At 53.4% G+C, this 19386-nt stretch overlaps 1 protein-coding gene across 2 annotated transcripts in view; it reads left to right on the top strand.

Annotated features, from left to right (window-relative positions):
* EPHB2 (EPH receptor B2) overlaps positions 1-19386 on the top strand; it is a 111393-nt gene that overhangs the window by 13793 nt on the left and 78214 nt on the right. For both annotated transcript variants that reach the window (XM_030463605.1, XM_030463604.1), the window contains exon 2: positions 19321-19385. In XM_030463605.1, the coding sequence (XP_030319465.1) occupies positions 19321-19385 (65 nt within the window). The remainder of the gene's footprint in view (positions 1-19320; position 19386) is intronic.

Raw genomic sequence — 19386 nt, 5'->3', positions numbered from 1 at the left:
CAGTGTTGGCTTGGCTCAAATATGCTGTCACCTTGCTGTCACCTTGCTGTCACCTCTCCCTGGCTCTCTTCCTCCTCCTCCTCAGGAGCCTTGGCCAGATTTCTTGCTGAAATGGAGAGGAGCCCAAGACTGCCTCAGCCTGGCATTAGGGACAATGTCAGGTGAGTTCAGATCATGAATGATTTGGTTATGTATGAGCTAAGGGAAGGGGACCTTAAATCTCACCCAGTTCCAACCCTTTTCCATAGGCAGGGACACCTCCCACCAGCCCAGGGTGCTCCAAGCCCCATCCAACCTTCAGCACTGCCAGGGATGGGGCAGCCACAGCTTCTCTGGGAAACCTGGGCCAGGGGCTCAGCACCCTCACCCCAAACAATTTCTGCCCCATCTCCAACCTCAATCTCCCCTCTCTCCCAGTTCCAAGCCATTCCCCCTCATCCCATCCCTCCAGGCCCTTGTCCCAAGTCCCTCCCCAGCTTTCCTGGAGCCCCTTCAGGCACTGGAAGGTGCTCTAAGGTCTCCCCATTGCAGCCTTCTCTTCTCCAGCCTCAACACCCCCAACTCTCTCCTCCTGGCTCCAGAGCAGAGCATTTCTTCCTAAATTCCAGCCTAAATCTCCCCTCTCCAAGTTTTAACCCATTTCCCTTCTCCTCTCCCTACCCCCCCATGTACAAAGCCCTCCCCCAGCTTTCTTGTAGCCCCTTCAGATATTGGAAGGTTGCTCTGAGCTCACCTGGGAGCCTCCTCTTCTCCAGGCTGAACAACCCCAATCCCTCAGCCTGGCTTCCCAGGGAGCTGCTCAGCCCTCTGACTTGAAGGGGATGTTTTAGATCCCTCTCTGACAGATGGATTTGAGAGGATGACAACAGCCTCTGGGAGCAGGACCTACTGCCCTTCCAAAATCAGTTTTTACCTGAGGAGGTGGCTCCTGCTGGGCATTTGCTGGGGTTTGGGCTGTGCGGGTTCAGCTAAGTTGCTGCATCAGTGCTGGCTGAGGCAGAAGAGTCCTTTTGGCATCCTCTGAAGGGTGGGTGAGGCTCTGAATTTGCAGGATGGATGCCAAGGTGCACAGATTCACTCAGCTGGATGAGCTTGGTGTTAGCCCAGGGAGGCCCTGCTGCCTCTCTCTCTGCCTCTGCTGGGTTTTTACTCCAAAACACAATGAAAAGGCAGCAATGCTATTTTTTTCTCCCTGCCAAATAAGTTCTAATGCTAAACAGATGGATGTCCTGGAGTAGGCTGTGGGGGTTTATGTTGTCAGTGGGATGGGGTTGCTCCCACTTCCTTGGATGGTTAATGTGGAGGTGGGTCTGGATGATGGACCCAAGTGGTTCCCAGCCTGTTTTTCCAGCCACCCTTCCTACAGGCAAAATTCAGAGCTGTGATGTAGCTCTACTTGCCAGAGGAAAGGAAACTGGGGTGGCAAACAGGGGCCTGGATGAGATAGTGGCTTCCATCATTGTACAGGCAGTTTTCTAGTAGGAAAGTTGTCTGTGGTCCTCTGTTTGCTTCTGCTCTGGGAGAACAAGAGTTTCCAGTAAGTTTTTACTCCAGTAAGACAAAGCATTTCCACCTTGGATCAGCCTAGATGTCCAGCTCTGGTTTACCTGTCCCTAATGTCCCCCTGTCCCAGTTGGAGCTGTGTCAGGGTGGCCGTGGATTTGCTCAGTCGAGTCCTGGAATCCCCCAGTGTTGCAGGTCCCCCCCATCCCTGGTGGCTGTCCAAGGAAGAGATACCCTAAATAATCTTTTCATACTTGAGTTGAGCTTTCCAAGTCACAATTTATATTTTTTAGGGGTCCCTTTTGGGTCAAAAAGATCATCCAAGCCCAACTTGATGTTCTCATTTTAGGTGGTGAGATGCTTAGGACATGGGGGAAGGATCTCATTCCTTTCAGCCTTTTCTTTTGGAAATTGCATCCAAATGGCCAGGTTCAGGGTATAATCAGGTCTTGGTTTTCATCTCACTCAGCCTCAAATGTTGCTGCTACATGAACAGCATTGCCCCCATGGTTTGGCCACAGATCCCCAATGCCCCAGAGATCTAATCCTGGAGGTCTGGGGAATGAAGCACATAGGAGAAGGAACTAACCCATGAGTTGATTTTTCTCTAAGGCAGGGTTCACAACACTCCTGTGCAGGCTGGAAACATCTGCAGACATCCAGAATCCCTCACAGCAGTGATGCTAAGCTGAACACTGGAGTGCTTCAGAGTTTCTCTTTCCTGGCAGTGATAATTTGCAGTCATATCCCAGCTTTGGAAAATCCTTGAGTCTGTGGGGTGAGTTATTTGTGGGCAGCAGAGCTGCCTTCCCCAGGCCAACAGCATCCCACAAGTGGAGGATGCAGCAGGAGAGGCTGTGGCCATGAGGGATGGGCAGATATGGGAGACAGGTCCATCTTGGAGTTGGGAATGCTGCCTCCATCCCTGCTCCCACCTGAGCCCCCAATCCCTGCCTTTTCACCCCAGGGGGGTTTAATAGGCATTTCCCTGTGAAATCAGACAGATTGCTGGCTGTGAAATACAGATGCTCTGTACTAAATGCTGTGTAATGGGTTCCACTTGCAAGGGTTTGGGTGTGTTTTTAATAAAAGCCTCTGGGAGTGAGGCAGAGGCTGCCAGGGGTCGGGATGCTGGGGGGTGCTGAGGCCTTCGTGGTCCCCCCAAGGCTTAGGGGCAGCTCTCCTAAAATCACAGGATGTCAGCTTGGAAAGGACCCCAAGGATCATCAGGTCCAACCCTTCTAATGTTATTCTTGATGTGAGATGGCTCAGCACCCATCGAGCTAAGACTTCAAACTTCCCAAAGTGGGGGAATCCACCCCTTCCCCTGGGAGACCATTCCAAGCTCTGACTCTCCTCATGGGGAGAAGTTTTCCTCTTGTGTCCCATGGGAATCACCCCAGGAGCACCTTGTGCCCATTGCCCCTTGGCTTCCCCATGTCCATAGGGAGCCTCCATCTGCTCTGTAGCTCCCTTTAAGTCCTGGAACATGGTTTTAAGGTCTCCCCTGAGCCTCCTCTTCCCAAGGCTGACCAGACCCAGTTTTCTCAGCTTCTCCTTGTCGTCTGATCACCCTCATGGCTCGCAGTATGATGGAGGTGTGGATCATGCAGTGATTTAGCATGGAAAAAAGCACACGGGCAGCCCTTGGGGCACAGATCAGTCACCCAAAGAGTTGTTGAAGAGGTAACCAGGGGTTTCAAGCCTTTTCTTTTCTTTCTTGGGGTTCCCACCAAGCTCCATCAAGAAATGGATTGATAGGCATGGACTGAAGGGCTGGTCATTGGAAAATCAGCATTTTTGGGGCAGCCTTGCTCAGGAGATCCCTGTCTGCAGCAAATACCCCTGGGGGAAGTGTAATAAAGGGTGGGGAGAGTGGGCTGGTGACACCTGAGACCATTGGGGTGGAACAAACGTGGGGCTGGGTTCTGCCAGGCTTTATCTGGGAGCAGCAAGTGTGATCCATGGGCTCTGGGCCAGGAGATGCCAAGCAGGAAATCTCTGGCCCTGCAAACACCTTTGAAATGGGTTTCCCTGGAGTGAAAGAGCTTATCAGGTGCCAGGTTCTTGCTTGATGAGCCAGGACGGAGCATTTTATCCTTCCCTTGTGCAGCTGGAGCCTGGATGCTGGGGCTGTTCCTGGTGTCCTCAGCAAAGGGAAAATCAGCCTCAAAAATGAAGCAGCTGCAGTGGTGACTCAAGGTGTGGAAACCCTGCCCAGCGTTTGCTTTCCCCAGCAGCTGAAGGAGTGAGTGTCTTCTGCCTTGTCTGCTGGTACCAGCCTGGGGGAAGGGATGATAATTGTGAAGGTCTGTTTCATTTAGCAGGGCAGGACTCTGTGGCTTGGAAGCTGGGCTGGTGGAGGAGCATGTTTTTAATAATGTGTCTAATGAACTGTGCAGCAGCTCACCCAGGGCCGTGGTCGATTCACCATTGCTGCTAATCTGGAGATCAAAGGTGCCTGATTTCTGGTTCCTAAACTGGTTTTGGCCCCTAGGGCTCTTCCCTCCAGCTAATACCCCTCTGTCCCCAGCTTCCCTGGGCTGGAGGGATGTTTGCTGGTGGAGAAACCTGAGTTGGGCTGCAGCAATGCTGAAGCCTTGGGATGGAGCTCAGCTCCCAGCACCCGGTGCTGGAGTGCAGGGGCTCAGCTCTGCTCACCCCATCCCATCCCCTGGAGGTACCACTGAGCAAAGACACATCTGGGGGAAGCTTTACTTTCAAGGGACGTGCAAATAAGTGCAAAAAAATGGACACAAGGTGCTGCTCAGGGTTACCTGCAGCCCACAGGCATCCCCAGCCTCACCCACTGTGGCTGCTGCTCGAGGAGCCTCCTCACAGCCTCACACTGGGGGCTGGGGAGGGTTTTCCACCCCGAGAAGTTTAGCAGCAGAGTTTTAGGCTTTTTCCTTCTGCAAGGCTTGCCCTTGTCTAAATAAACCCAGGGAAATCCTTTCCCTGGTGCTGGGCAGGGTTGGACCAGATGTTCTCGCTTCACCCGTCTGACCTCCGGATCGATGGAGCTGTGAGCTGCCCTTTGTTCTCCCATCCTTGTGGCTGGACACCCGCTGCCACCTCCCTGACAACTGCTCCTGACAGCCACTAGCTGCAGGGCTTTGGTGATGGTCCCCTCTGTCCCCTCCCCTGCAGCAGAAAGGACCGGGTGGGTTTGGGCACTGGGGTTTTGGTTACGCGGTGTTTGTGCTTTCCAGGGTCTGATGTTTCCCTGCTCTGTGGGGAGCAGAAATCCAACTCCCCACCCCCTTTTTTTTTTTTTTTTTTCTTTAATTTTAGGCCCAAACAAGCCCTGCCCCTGAGCACTGGCTGGGTCACACACCGCCAGATCTCTGCTCCATGGCACAGCAGCTCTGCTCCATCCCGAGTGCCACCTCAGATGGTGGTGGCCAAGCCCCTCCTGTCACTTCTGCCTCTGCAATGTGGTGTTTTGCTTTTGGGGGCTTTCTCCCCCCTCCCATCTGAAGGAAAAAGGAGCTGAGAGATGTAAAAGGATCTCACCCAGATCCTCAGCAGAGGAAACCAGCTGAGTGCCAGCAGCTCTCCTCTCCTCAGCTGGCACGGGGTGTTTCCCTGCAGGGATGCTCCCTCCTGTCCCCATCCCTCCCTGCTTGCTTTCCCTGCCTCCCCAGCCCAGGCTGCTCCTTGCAGCCTCTCTGGGCCTTTCCAATCAGGTGGCATCAGCCTGGGGATCAGTCCTGACCTGGGGACATCATGGCAGGGTGACAAGTGGGTGTGTGGAGCCAGCAAGGCCAGCTAGACACAGGGAATATTTATCATTTAGCTTTTGCCCATGCTTGGAGCAGGGCAGCTTTTAAAGATGTTTTTTACCAAGTTCTTGAAATCCACATCCTGTGAGTCAGAGCTGCAACAAGAGTTAATTATTTTCTCCAAGATGGAATAAGAGCAGGCTCAGCCAACGTGGGGTTTTATTCATCTATAAATCCCCAGCAGCCCCACGCATCCCCTGCCCACCCCAGCACCTCTGATCTGGGCAGGATGAAGCCAGATTTGAGTTTTTGGGGCAGATCTGCCTTGTGTGTTTGGGGTGAGAAGCTCAGAGGGCAATTCTAGGGATCAGCTGGGTCTGTTCTGGCAAGGGGGACACGAGGAATGGCAGCAGTGACTTTCCAGAGGGATGGAAAGAGCCCACCTTGGGGACAGGATGCAGGGGTTGCATTGGCATCACAGCCTCTGGACTCCCCATGGGGAGAAATCCCTGGGGAAAAATCCCTGTTTTCTTTAGGGTCCCCAGCCCCAGAGTTTGCTGCCAGGTGTGTCTCTGGGTTTGCAGTGACCCCGTGGTGTCACTTCAGTGTCCTGTGCTGGCAGGGTCACTGCAAGGGGACACAGTTTCACTGCTTTCTCCAGCCCCTCCTGGGGGGCAGGTGATGGGGAGTTTCCCTTTCCTCAGTTTCCCTCCCAGCCCCTGGAGAAATCCCATGGCTCCTCCTCACCCAGACACTCTCCAGGGTTTGCTCCATCACCTAGAAGAGGTTTTTACCCCCCGAGAGGAAAGGCAGTGGTGACAGCAGGAGCACAGGGACAGCCAGCTGTCCTTCCCCACCTCCACTCCTGTCTCCTGGTGGCTTGTGCTTGCCCAGCTGGGGCTGGCAGTGGCCACGTTGAGCCCAGTCTGGTACCTCCACTGCCTGAGCCTCAGAACGTGCTCGGGGATGTCCCCATTCTGCATCTCCTTGGCAAAGCATCTGAGATGCAGAGTAACAACACAGCATAAGGAAGTCTGAGTTTTTGTCCTGGATTGCTCCCAGCACTGGATCCACCCACCCTGATGCTCACCATGGTCTCCTGTATCCTGACAGCACAGCTCTGGTTTGGCTCCCTCCAAAATGTTGGCTGAGTTGTCTGGGTGGGTTGTTTCTCCTCCCAAGGTTTGGGGCTTGTTCCTTGAGGGGTCTGGGGTGGATCCCACAGAGCCAGGTGCATTCAGCACCTGGGCAATGTTCTTTGGGTCTGGGAAGGCTTTGCTGAAGCCTCCAGGGTTGGAATTCTTTCCATCCCTCTGCAGCAGATCCTGGGGCACTGGGGCATCTCCATCCTTGGAGCTCTCCCAGCTCAGCTGCCCCAATCCTGTGGTAGGGATGGGCTTGGACCAAGCCCCCTGAGCTCCTGGAAAGCATCCCTGTGGGATGCTACAGAATCATTCCCCATCCTCAGGGGGCACCATCCCTGCTTGGTGCATGGAGAAAGTGTTGGGAGGGGAGAGGGAACTGTTTGTCCTGGGAATGTCCTGCTGGGTTTTGTCCCATGTTTTGGGGCACCTGCCTTGGCTGCCAGGCTCCCCACTGCAGCATCCCTGTGGCCTTGCCTTTCCACAGCTCTGCCTCTGTTTGCTTTTGGTGTGTTAAAAAAAAAAACATATTCCTCTTTTTCTCTCCTTTACACTGGCAGTCTGGTTTTTTCATTGATATATCCTTTTTGCAACTGTCTGCATCTTATAACTGCTAATTTACTGCTGCCAACTTCCCCTGATTTTAATTTATACAATATGTTTATTTTTACTGCAATTTTTTTTTTCCTTTTATTTAAAGCCAAGATAATTTTTAGCTAAAGATGCCTTCTTTTATGATCCTGGATTTATGAGATTCTGGCAAAGCCTTCTTAAGCTGGCTGTAATTATTCTTCGTTGTTTTTGTTTACATTTCCCTCTAATCAATTTTTGCTAATAATCCCTTTCAACTTTTGGAAATTGCCCTGGGTTTGTTTCTTTTTGGTGGGTGCAAAAAAAAAAAAAAGGAAAAATCCCTTCCCACATCCTCCTAACTGGGTTGTGGTGCTACCTTTGCAGCTGCTTCCTTGATTCCCTTGTTTCCAGCTCCCAACATGCAGGTTGCCTGAAGTTTGGGATAGAAATGTGTCCCCATTGTCCCCTGGAGACCCCATCCTGGGCAAAGCTGGGCCAGGAGCTGCTGCCACCTTTTCCAGGTTGATCTTCAGCTTTATCCCAGTGTGGATGTTCCCTCTTCCAGGGAACATCCCAGCCCCCCAGCTCCTTGTAGGTGATGGCAGCTCTGCAAATCCTACCCCAGATTTCAAGCCTGGAGGGGCTTTTCTCTCCTTGTGGTCCCAGGGATGGGAAGATCCATCCCTCAGGAATGTCCTTTCCTGCTGGGGGGGCAGTGCCTTGATGGATGGACAGGCACATCCCTCTCCCAGTTAAAGCCACCAGTGAACCTTACTGGTGGAGCATCCTTACAGCATCCACTGGTGGAGCATCCCCTAGGTTCAAGCTGCTGCCCTCGGAGGTTCTGTGGATGTGCCATGAGTTACCAGGGTGGGAAAGAGGAATCCCTCTCCCTGAGGAGGTGTTAAAGGTGGGGTGTACCCAAGGAAAGAAGTATTTACAGCTCCTTAAGAATTCCCACCTCCTGCAGGTCCTGGCTCCACTGGGGTTTTATCTGCAGTGCTGGGGCCTGGGAGGGGGGACAGAATTTGTGTTCCTGGCATGGCTGGGAGCAAAACCCCAGAGATACCCAAGGGATGGTGGCAGAGAGATGCTTTGGCTGATGGAAGGAAGCTCCTTGAAGGGCTTTGGGGAATTCCTGCAGCTCTCCTGGGGAGGGGTTTCCCAGGGCTGGGATGGGGTGTTACCTCTGCAGCTTGGCAAAACCCAGCCTGCACTGGAACCCTCTGCTTCCTCCCAAGCCTTGGAGCTGCCAAGCAGGAGCTAATTTACAGCCTGTCAGTAAAAACCCTGCAAAACAGGAAGGTTTGGCTGGCAGGTGGATGCACAGAGCCAGGCGTGCGTGGGGGGAAGCATCCCCACTCAGCCTTGCAGCCACAGGGGTTTGGATGCCCACACTGCAAATCAGGGGTTTCTTGATGCTTCTGCTTCTTCACTGGGGGAGCCCCCACCCCTGCTTGGTGTAGCCCTGCCTGTCCCTGTACTGCTGTCACCTTCCTGAGCTCTGCAGGGCACTGGGGATGCTCAGAGCTCCAGCCCTGGGCACCACAGAATATTCAGTGTTGGAATGGAGCTCTGGAGATCCCCAGCCCAACCCCCCTGCCCCAGCAGGATCCCCCAGAGCAAACCAGTCCCCAGGAGCTGCTCTGCCCTGCAGTGTGCTGGGGGCACCAAGGCAGCAAAGCTCTGCACCCCAGCTCAGTGTCCACAGCACCCAGTGAGGGTGCAGGGCAGGGGCTTCCACCTCCTCTGCAAGGCTGGGGCTTGGTTTGAGCCATGGGACTCTGCCCCAGCACATCTGGGAGAGAATCACAGAGCCATTGAATGGTGGGGGTCAGAAGGGAGCTCTGGAGATCATCCAGACCAAACTTCTGCCCCAGCAGGATCCCCCAGGGCAGGGCACCCAGAACACATCCAGGGGGGTTTGAAAGGCTCCAGAGAAGGAGACTCCACAACCTCTCTGGGCAGCCTGGGCCAGGGCTCCCTCAGCCTCACACTCCAGAAGTTTCTCCTCAGGTTGAGGTGGAACTTCCCATGTTCCAGCTCCAACCCATTATTCCTTGTCCTGGGCACCCCAGAACAGAGATTGTCCCCTTCCTCTTGTCCTTCACCCCTCAGCTATTGATGGACATTCAGCAGATCCCCTCTCACCCTTCTCTCCTCAAGGCTGAGCAGCCCCAGGGCTCACTCAGGTGATGTCCCTGTCCCTTCCTCATCCCTCTGCTCCAGGCAGCTCCCTGGGTTGCAGTGATCTGGTGATGGAAGAAGTTGATGGAGTTAACTGGGTTTGCTGGGCTGCTCCAAAGGATAGTTCTGGAATTTTATTCTCTTTGATGGGACCCCAGCTGTGGCCCCACTTGCCCCCTGTCCTGCTGGTGGCTCTGGGTGGCCCAGCCTTTAGGAGCCGTGGCCAGGGCTGTGCAGCACTGTGTGGTGCTGGGGCTTTGGCTGTGTTTAGAGATAATATCTTTCCCCTATAAATGTTATTACCCTGTTCAGGAGGAAAGGGAGGGGAGGGGGGGATGTGTAGGGTGTGTGTGTGTCACCATCTGTGTTTTCCAATAAAAGCAAATTAAAATTGAAGCCTATTAAGGATGGCTCAGTTGGGATGCTGAGCAGGGCCCTGGAGCCTGCTGGGACCAAGTTGCTTGCAGCCCATGGCACCAGACAGGGGACAAAACCTCATTTCATGCCAGTGGTCCTGGGAGGTGGGATGGGGCTTCCCATCCTTGCTTCTGGTGGGGGAAGAGCTGAACAAAACCCCACATCCTCGGCTCAGGGTGCTCCTCCTGGTCCCCTCAGCACTCAGGGCTCTGAGTGGTGGTCAGGGGGTCGTGGGGAAAGGGATGGATGGAGTGTGAGAGCCTGGAGAAGGGAAGACTCCAGAGGGATCTTAGAGCTGCCCCCCCAATCCCTGAAGGAACCCCCAGGAAGGCTGCAGAGGGACTTTTCATAAGTGTCCAGTGATAGGAGAAGGGGAAATGGTTTGAAACTGAGGGAGAAGAGGCTCAGACTGGATCTTAGGAAGAAGTTCTGCTGAGACTCTGGAACAGATTGCCCAGAGAAGCTGTGGCTGCCCCCTCCCTGGAGGTGTTCAAGCCCAGGTTGGATGAGGCTTGGAGCAACCTGGGCTGGATGAGAGGTGTCCCTGGGCATGGCAGGAGCTTGGAGGGGATGAGCTCTGAGCTCCCTCCCAACCTCAGCCATTCCATGCTCCTTCCCCCATGGTGCTCTGCAGCCCATGGGCATCCTGCTGCATCCCAGCTCTCAGGTGTCCATGTCCCTGTTCCTTGGGCTACAAGGAGGATGGTGCAGCCCTGCACCCTGGGCATTGCCCCTTGTGCCAGTTGGCCCCAGAGTATGGTGCTGGGACCAGGTTCTTGTGGTATCAAGTAACTTCCAGCTGGTGGTGCAGTCAGGAGCCTCAGGTGGCCCCAGTGCCACATGCCAGTGGTGGTGGCTCTGTGATGATGGTGTCCCCCCAGCTGTGTGTGTGTCCCTCTGTGATGCAGGGTGTGCAATGGCAGTGCCACAGTGAGAGCTGGGACAGGGCAGTGCATGGGGGAGGCTGCTCTGCTCCTTGGGGCTTGGAGCATCTGCAGGAGGAGCTCATGGGGTTGAGGTCTCCAAGCTCCAAGAGTGTCCCTGCTGCCCCTCGGGGGGAGCTGGGGACAGTCAGGAGGGACATGGCCCCACTCCATCCTCAGAGGAGGTGTCTCTGTGGGGAATTTAGTCCTTGCTGGGCCTGTCCTGATGGGGTGGATGAAGCTGGGTGTGGGTGAGGGCAACACCTGCTTCACCTTGGGGATTCCCTTCTGCAAGGTGCATTGCAGAGGATGGGGTGGGTGCTCCTGCAGGGCCCAAGTCAGTAGTGCTGACAGTAGCAATGGCTGTTAAATGTCTGCATCTGTGTCTTCTCTGTGTGGCCACCACATTCCCAGCAGCAGCAGGAGGGGCCCTGCTCCCTGGCATGGAGCATCTGCATTGTCTCTTCCCATCAGCTGCCCTGGGCTGAACTCAGACCACCTACAAGTCCTGGCTTCTTTTGGGACAGATGCTGCCAGCGAGGGCTCTTGGGTCCCTGGAGCAGCATTTGGGGATCTCTGGTGGGGTTATCAGGTTTCTGCTGACCTTTGGTGTTGGGAAAAGTGGGGCCAGAGAGGATGTGTCTGCTGCAGTGACTGGGGGTGATGTGGCAGCTGGTTCTTCCTCATCTTCAGCTTTGTATGGTTCTTCCTAAGAGGCCCAAAGGTGAAAGATCACAAGGTGATGCCCCAGGTGAGGGGCAGAGCTGGGCCATGCCCCTCTTGGCCGTGCAGATGTGAGGGGACATCCTTAGGGCTTGGCTGCCCTGCAGTCACAGTGCCTGGATGGGCGATGGTTATTTGGGTGCTTAGAGAGCAGGACACCTGCTTGAATGACTTGCAAGGTTAGGAACGTTGGATATTCAGAATATTTTCTCCCTGGAAGGGGTTGTCAGAGCCTGACCCAGGCTGCCCAGGGCAGGGCTGGAGTCCCCATCATCCCTGGAGGGGTTTCAGAGCCCCAGAGATGTGGGGATGAGGAACATGGGGTGGTGGTGGCCAGGGCAGTGCTGGGTTAACAGTTGGACTTGATGATCTTAAAGGACTTTTCCAACCAAAAGCATTCTATGATTCTCTGGTTTTAGAGGAATGACAGAAAGGGCTGAGAAGCCCCTGTGAAGCTGAGGATCTCCCTGCAGATGGGTGAAGTCATCCCAGTGCTCAGTGTGGAGCCCACCAGCCTCTAGAACCTGCTCCCCTGGGGATGGCTCCATCATCCCTGAAGGGGTTTCAGAGCCCTGGAGATGTGGGGATGAGGGCCATGGGGTGGGGGTGGCCTTGGCTGGGTTAATGGTTGGACTTGATGATCTTAAAGGACTTTTCCAGCCAAAAGGATTCAATGAATCTCTGGTTTTAGAGGAATGACAGAAGGGGCTGAGAAGCCCCTGTGAAGCTGAAGATCACCCTGCAGATGGGTGAAGTCATCCCAGTGCTCAGTGTGGAGCCCACCAGCCTCTAGAACCTGCTCCCCTCGGCATGGCTTCTGTTTCATAGGGGGCTTGCAGGTGGACTTGGGTGATATCCTGGTGAGTTGAGGGGCCAGGAAGGCTCCATGGCTCCCCAAAAAGTGATGACACCTTTCCCTTACCATGACTGTGTGGCATCTCTGTGGTCAGGGCTCCCTGCCCTGTGCCTTGGACTATCACCCTGGGGGGGCTGGCTGGCAGGTCAGAGGCAGTCTGGATGGTGATGCTGGCTATCTGCCTTAATTTTAGGACTGACTGGACCAGATTTTCCAGGGAGAGGAGCTGAATGACCAGGTACCCATCTGCTGGGTTCCTTGTTACACCGGGACAGCTGCCCTTGGAGTGGAGTTTGGGGCGATCCCGGCTTCTTCTCACTCCCTATCCATCACTCTCCCTCTTGGAGCTGAAGTGGATCCCTGAGTGAAGGATCCAGCCTCTCCTGTAGCCTCCAGCTCACAATGCTGTGTGCTGTTCCTACGCCAGAGGGTCGGCCAGGGGGGGGATTGGGTTTCAAGTCTGTTCCGCTGGCCAGGGGCCAGGGAAAGCAAAGCTCGGGGCTGCAGAGCAGGGCCACTGGGTTTGCTCAGCCCCTCTCAGCTCTCCCTGGCAAAAATATTATAATAAGGCTCCAGTAAAGCAGAGGAGGAAGAGAAGGGGCCTTTCAACTGCTGGAAGGGTAAAGAGATCTGTGGCAAGGGCTCCTGGGGCTGGGGGACAGACGGGTTTCTCATTAACCACCCTCCCTGCACCGGGATGCGGTGGCTGAGCCTGAGGCCAGGCTGGAAATGTGGGTTCAGGAAGGGGTTTCAGGTGGGTCTGCCAGGGGGATTTATCCCAAGCTGCAGCATCTCCCACTTTGCTCCAACACCACGGGATCCCTCCAGCCTGGTCTGAGCCTTGGAGAAGCATTAGGTGGGCTTCCAGGTGATGTCTGAGGGATGGGGACAAGATGCAGTCTCCTTATCCTGGCCTCGGGATGGTTTTGCTTCCATCTGGGCAGCTTCTTGCCTCCTTTGCACACTCAGTCCTAGTCCCAGCTGGGTCAGCTGAGAAGCTTGTTCCTTGTGGTAGCAAGGATGAAAATGCTGGGGAGTTTCCTGCCTTGCAGGAGGATCTGGCGTGAGAAGTGGAAGGGGAAAGGAAAAAACTGTGGGTGGGTGGAAAAATGAGGGTGGAGGCTCTGGCTATCCGTGGGGCTATTTATTTATCCAACTGTTTCTTTATCTGGATGGCTTCTGAGCCTGTGAATGTGAAGGATTTGCCAGGACGTCTGAGGAGCTCAGGGCCAGATGCTCTAAACTGATCTAAATTGGCAAAACTCCACGGAAGTGATTTTTTTCGGGACACTGAGAAGTGTGTCTGCAATCTGCAAAGCTCCCCTGTTAATCCCTTGCCCCTCCAGCTTCTGCCACTGTCCCTTGGTCCTTTCACTGTCCACCTTCCAATCCTGGCCATCCCTTGCTGGTGTCTCCCATCCCTCCCAGCACCCAGTGTGCTTCCCAGCTTTGTCTCAAAGTCCCAATCCTGCCGTGGGCAGAGGAGGGGAGCAGGTGGAGCTGAGACCCTCCCACCCATCTCACTTGTGGCTTTAGCACCAAGAAGACCTCAGAGAAGAGCAGGAGCTCCCTGCTCAGGTCATGGGCAGAGCAGCTGATGTCTTAGCAAAGCTGCTGAGCATCTGGAGGTGGTGGTCTGGTGGTGATGATGTGTCTGGAGATGCAGCCTGGTGGAGCCAGAGCCCTCGTGTCAAGAGCAAGGAGTCCCAGTTGCTCCTTGAAAGCATCTTCAAAGTGGAAAGGACAGGAACTTATCTCCTCCCCAGCCCCTGGGGAGCAGCGTGGTTTCTGGTGGGAAGCTGGCCAGAGTTGTGTCTGCTGCTTTCCAGCAGCTGCAGATTTATTTATAATGCTGTGGGTAACATGTGAATCTGCAGATAAACACACACGGGAGGGAAGAACACAAACAACAAGACTGGGAAAATGCTGCTCTGGAGAGAGGATTTCACTGAGCTACAGCTATCACCAGCCACCAGAGGTGGGCTGGGGGCCAGATACCCACCCCTGGGGCTTTGCTCCATCCCATCACCTCTTCCCTTGGGGGGTTTGGGCTGTCCTGGATGCCAGGGGAGGCTTCATGGGGCACCAGCCCCTCCCCTTGGTGTTTGGTGCTGCCAACACCAACCTGCAGCAGTGAGGGAAGCTGCCAGGTTTGCTGCTTGAAGCAGAACCCTTCTCCTCTTTATGGCAGCTGGGCTCTTTATGGAAGCTTTATCATAGAATCCTAGAATGGGCTGGGTTGGAAGGGAGCTCAGAGCTCATCAAGTCCAACCCTTGCTCCACTCCCCCCGTGGTTCCCAGCCCATGGCACTCAGTGCCACATCCAGGCTCTTTGGAAATCTCTCCAGACACGGAGAATCCACTACTTCCCTGGGCAGCCCATTCCAATGCCTGATCACCCTCTCCAGAAAGAAATTCTTTCTCATCTCCAACCTAAACCTCCCCTGGCACAACTTGAGACCCTGCCCTCTTGTCTTGCTGAGAGTTGCCTGGGAAAAGAGCCCAACCCCCCCCTGGCTCCAACCTCCTTTCAGGGAGTTGCAGAGAGTGATGAGGTCTCCCCTGAGCCTCCTCTTCTCCAGCCTCAACACCCCCAGCTCCCTCAGCCCTTCCTCACAGCAATTCTGCTGGATCCCTTCACAGCCTCCTTGCTCTTCTCTGGACCTGCTCCAGCACCTCAAGCTCCTTCCTGAACTTCCTGAGGGGCCCAGAACTGGACACAGGACTCAAGCTGTGGCCTCCCCAGAGCTGAGCACAGGGACAGAATCCCTTCCCTGGACCTGCTGGCCACGCTGTTCCTGAGCCAGCCCAGGATGCCATTGGCCTTCTTGGCCACCTGGGCACACTGCTGGCTCATGGTCACCTTCCTGACAATCCAGACTCCAAGGTCCCTCTCTGGTGAAGGCTGGACCAGAGTGTGAGACACAGCATGAAAAGATTCAGCACAGGTGGCTTAAAACATCCCTGCAAAGCTTCAGGCACCAGGAGGTCCCTTTGGAGTCAGGATTTGCCCTCAGCCTCTCCTCATAGGACCTGTGCTGGATCCCTTCACCAGCCTGGTTGCCCTCCTTTGGACCCGCTCCAGGACCTCAATATCCTTCCTTATGGCTTCTCTTTATGGGATGCCCACCCAGAAATTGGGCTTTTTTGTCCTGCTGATTCCTGGTGGGTGCCTGGAGCAGGGTAGGAGCATGGGGAGGATCAGGAGAGCCTCACAGGTAGGTGAGGGGTGGCCATGGCAGCACCTCATGGGTCACTGTGGGTGCAAAAGGTGCAAGGATTGAGTGTGCTGAGGACATGGACACTGCTGTGGGTGGAGGAGGATGTTGGGTTCCCATTCCCCTGGGCTTTTTGTGCCTTGGGTGGGGCTTGTACAGCAGAATTCTGTATGAGTGACATGGTGCCTGAAGTCACCCATCCATCCAGAGGTGTCCAAGAGGATTTCCTCATCATTCCTTGATGACCAGAAGGAATCCAAGTGACCTCCTGCTCCTTGTGTGCTCCTGCAGCACGTTCTGCTCCAGCTCCTGGCTCACCTGGGATGGGGCAGGAAATGGTGCAAGATCTTCATCTCTTGGCAAGTGCTCTTCAGGAGTGATTTCCTTGCCTGGCAGAACTGAATCTTGTTTTCCACCTCTCTTCCTGGGTTCGAGCTCCCAGGCAAAGCTGTAGCTGCAGTTTCCCTCCCAGGCTGAGGAGTTCTGTTTGCTGCTCGTTGCTTCTGGTGGAGATCCCTGCAAACCACAATCAGTCAGCTTGATCATCTTCCCCTGGGGCAGTAAAAACCCATCCAGCTGAAGGAGAAACAGACCCCAGGGGAGTTTCAGCCTTTCTCTTGCACACCTGATGGGTGGTAAGGACTTGTCTTGCTTTTTCAAACCTTTATTGGTTGCTAATTTGGACTCTGTGGCAGCTCTTTCAGGATGGGATGTCAGAACAGGGCTTGGCTGCATCTTCATGGGGTCTTCCCACCACTGCTGTGGAGTTCTGAGGATGGGAAAGAGGCAGAGAGAAGCCCCTGCAGGTGGGGGAAATGCTGGTTCAGTGGATATGACTCCAGATTTTATTTGCTGGAGAAATTAATTAATGTGCTTCCTTTGGTTGGAAGTAAGAAACTTCTCAGGGGTGGGACAGGGACCTTCCCTGGAGGACCACGCGGCCTCCTCAACCTCAGGTGGAGGTTTAGAGATGCTCCTGGCCGGGTAGCAGGGCAAGAGAACTCTGTGAAAGGCCATTATTTGGGCAAGAAGGTCCTGAAGTTGCCCATCAGAGGATGATGGAGCAAACCCATGCCCACCACTGAGACCCTCCCTGGCTCCACATCCCCTTTTGCAGTCTCCATGGGGTTCACTCTGGTTTATGGGGACCAGTTAGTCACAATTTAGGCACAATTGAGGCAATTCCTGCTAAGTGCTGACATGTCCACCCCCCTCCAAATGGGCTTCAGCCAGGGCAGCAGGTTGGTAGAAAAGCTGTGCCAAAAAGGGGTGCAGGGAGCACGATTTGGGGGTCACCCCACACCAAGGAGGTTGATCAACAGGAGCCTGAAAGAAAAGAACCTGGTTTAGGGTGGGAGAATAAGGAAGCTCCACTCATTTTGTTGTCTTGGAGATGGTTTATTTGCCACCTTTAAGCACCAGGAGAAGGAAAGGAGGTTTTGGGTAGCAGAGTCTTTGTAGGAGTGAAAAGAACCCAAATAGCTGGCAGGTGAGTGGGGTAAATTCAGACTAAAATGAACAGAAGATCTTTTTGTACAAGAAGATAATGGACCAGTGGAAAAACCTGCAGATTTTCTGCTCCTCCTTGTCTTGCATCACAACAAGATGTCCTTGAGCCAGCTCAGGTGGCTGCAGAGCTCCAAGGAGATGTGCAAATCTTCAGCTGAGGATAAGGGGCAGCTCTGCTGTAAGCACAGCATCTCCATTGCTCCAAAGTCCCATTAAATAGAAGGCTCTTAAAAATGCAAAATGCTTTGAAATAGTATTTTTATTTGGGGAATTATTTCTACTGGTTTAAAGTAGATTTTCTTTCACATTCTGGTCACTGCTATTAATATACTTGTCGTGCAGCACTGTCAGTGATAGTGAAGATAAAGTAAAAAAATGATTATTTTTTTTTTAAGTAAAGCAGCATCTTGCTAGCACTGGGTGAAAAATATTGTTTTCCTTTTAGATGAAAGTGCCATTGGTGTTTTAATGAAAAAGCCAGATCCTCTGATAAAATAAACACTATTATTGAGCTAGGCAAACAAATACCCCATCGAAAAAAGAAATTTTATCAATCCTAATGACAACATTTCTGGACTAGCTGTTTTCCAGCCCTCTTCCTCATGTGTAAATTTGAAAAGAACTCTTTTTGCTTTTTACTCTTGGACCGAAACCAAATTTTGAAATCCTGGTTTCCTGTGAACTGGAAACCACTGGCTCGAAGCAGGAGTAATGAACAAGCCACAGTCTGAAAGTGATTTACTGGCAGAAAGAGGTGCAAGGAGCAGATCTGTGCTGAGGAACCTTTTTTTTTTTTTTTTTTTTTGGCTTGGGGATGGGAAGAGAGGAGCTGAACATGCTCTGCCAGGCAGGCTCTGCACCCAGACTTCTCCCCTAAGTGATGAGTCTGCTCGTGGCTGAACTTTCTTTCCTTGGGTTTTTTTTTTTTTTTTCAAGATGATGGAAGCAGAGAAGGTGAAAATTAAATGGGGGGATACGTGGCAGGATGCTTGGCTTTTTGGGGATGAGGAGCAGCTTGGTTACGTGGTAAGGAAATGGGTTCAAGTTGCACCTGGGGAGGTTCAGATTGGATATTAGGAAAAATTCCTTCACTGAAGGAGTGGGAAAGCATTGGAACAGGTTGTCCAGGGAGGTGGTGGAGTCACCGTGCCTGGGGGTGTTCAGAAAACAGGTAGATGTGACACTTTGAGAGATGATTTAGTGGTTAAGGTGGTGTAGGACTGATGGTTGGGCTCAGTGATCTGGAAGGTTCTTCCCAACCGTGATGATTCCATGGTTACAGTGGGATCTGGCACCAGTTGTTGGTTATAGGATGGTGGCTGGAGACACCAACTCTTATGGGGGTCTCCTCAGGGAGATGGTGTGGGGGTTGCTGTACATCTTGTGCGTCTTTTCCTTAAAGCTGAGCTGTTTCCCTGCTTCAGGAAAAGGAAGGTGCAAGGCAGAGTTGTGTCTGTGTCCTGCATCTGTGTGCTGGATGTGTCCCAGCATCCATCAAAGGACTCAGCATCCTCAAATCAAGGGCAGATTCACCTTTTCCCTTGAGCAGAGGGACAAAATATCCTCTGTGAGCATCACCTATCTTGGGCTCAACACAAAATCTGTCCCACAAGCTTTACCTACACCCAACCTCTGTGTGCTCAAACCTCTGGGTGTGATTTCCCCATTTCCTAAATACCCCCAGATCCCCCTGTTTTCTTAAATCCTCAGAGAATCCTCTTAAATCCAATCCTCATTGGGCACAGTGCAGAAAAATCCCCATCTTGCAACCAGGACCTGGAGGATGGGGAGAGGATGGAAACCCCCACTGGGGAGGTTTCTGATGGGGCCTCATCCCAAGCTGGATGGGGGACACCTGCACACAAGTTTTGGGGTGCCATCATGGGATCCCTTCTCATGCCCTTGGTGTAGTGAGGACAACCTAGAACTATTTGGGGTAAAAAAACCCCAAAAACTTCAGTGCTGAAAGCATGATGAGCTGTAGAAAGGCAAAAGGAGGCTTTGCTTAGGGAGGTTCCTCTGTGCTGGTTGGCATTGCCTGACCTATTTCAACCCAAATTGCCTGGAAAACCAGCTTTAATGTTGGTTTTAATTTTTTAGTACCTGTAAGAGCTGTTCCTTCCCTTGTGCTACTGCCTGCTGAGCAAAAAGCTGGGAAAAAAACCATCCTGCTCTTGCAAAAGCAACTGGGAAGTGATGGAGGAAGCCTGCTCAGGCTGAGCCCCTTGTCTGCAGCAGCAAAACCATGGCAGGGCTGTTGTATCCTGATTCTAGATTGTGAGGAAGGAAAATCCCTCCAGGCTGGTGAGTGGAAGAGCCTGTGCCCTGGGCAATCCAGGGAATGGGGCCCAGGGAACAGTGGGCAATGGATGGGAAAGCAAAAGGGAGGATGCCAGGCTCCTCCCTGGCTGAAATCTGCCCAGAGGGTTCTGTGCAGACTGAGCTGCAGTCCTGAGCTGGCTCCTCTCCACTTCTGTCCCTTTCACCAACCTCAAACTGTTGCCTGCACAGCCACTGACTTCTTCTTTCACCTTCTTCCTGCAGAGACACTGATGGACTCCACGACAGCAACAGCAGAGCTGGGCTGGACAGTGCATCCTCCCTCAGGGG

This window comes from Calypte anna, chromosome 21, assembly GCF_003957555.1.
Source record: "Calypte anna isolate BGI_N300 chromosome 21, bCalAnn1_v1.p, whole genome shotgun sequence".
Taxonomy (NCBI): domain Eukaryota; kingdom Metazoa; phylum Chordata; class Aves; order Apodiformes; family Trochilidae; genus Calypte; species Calypte anna.
Note: the sequence above shows the minus strand (reverse complement) of the source record. Positions and strands in the feature narration are given on the sequence as shown.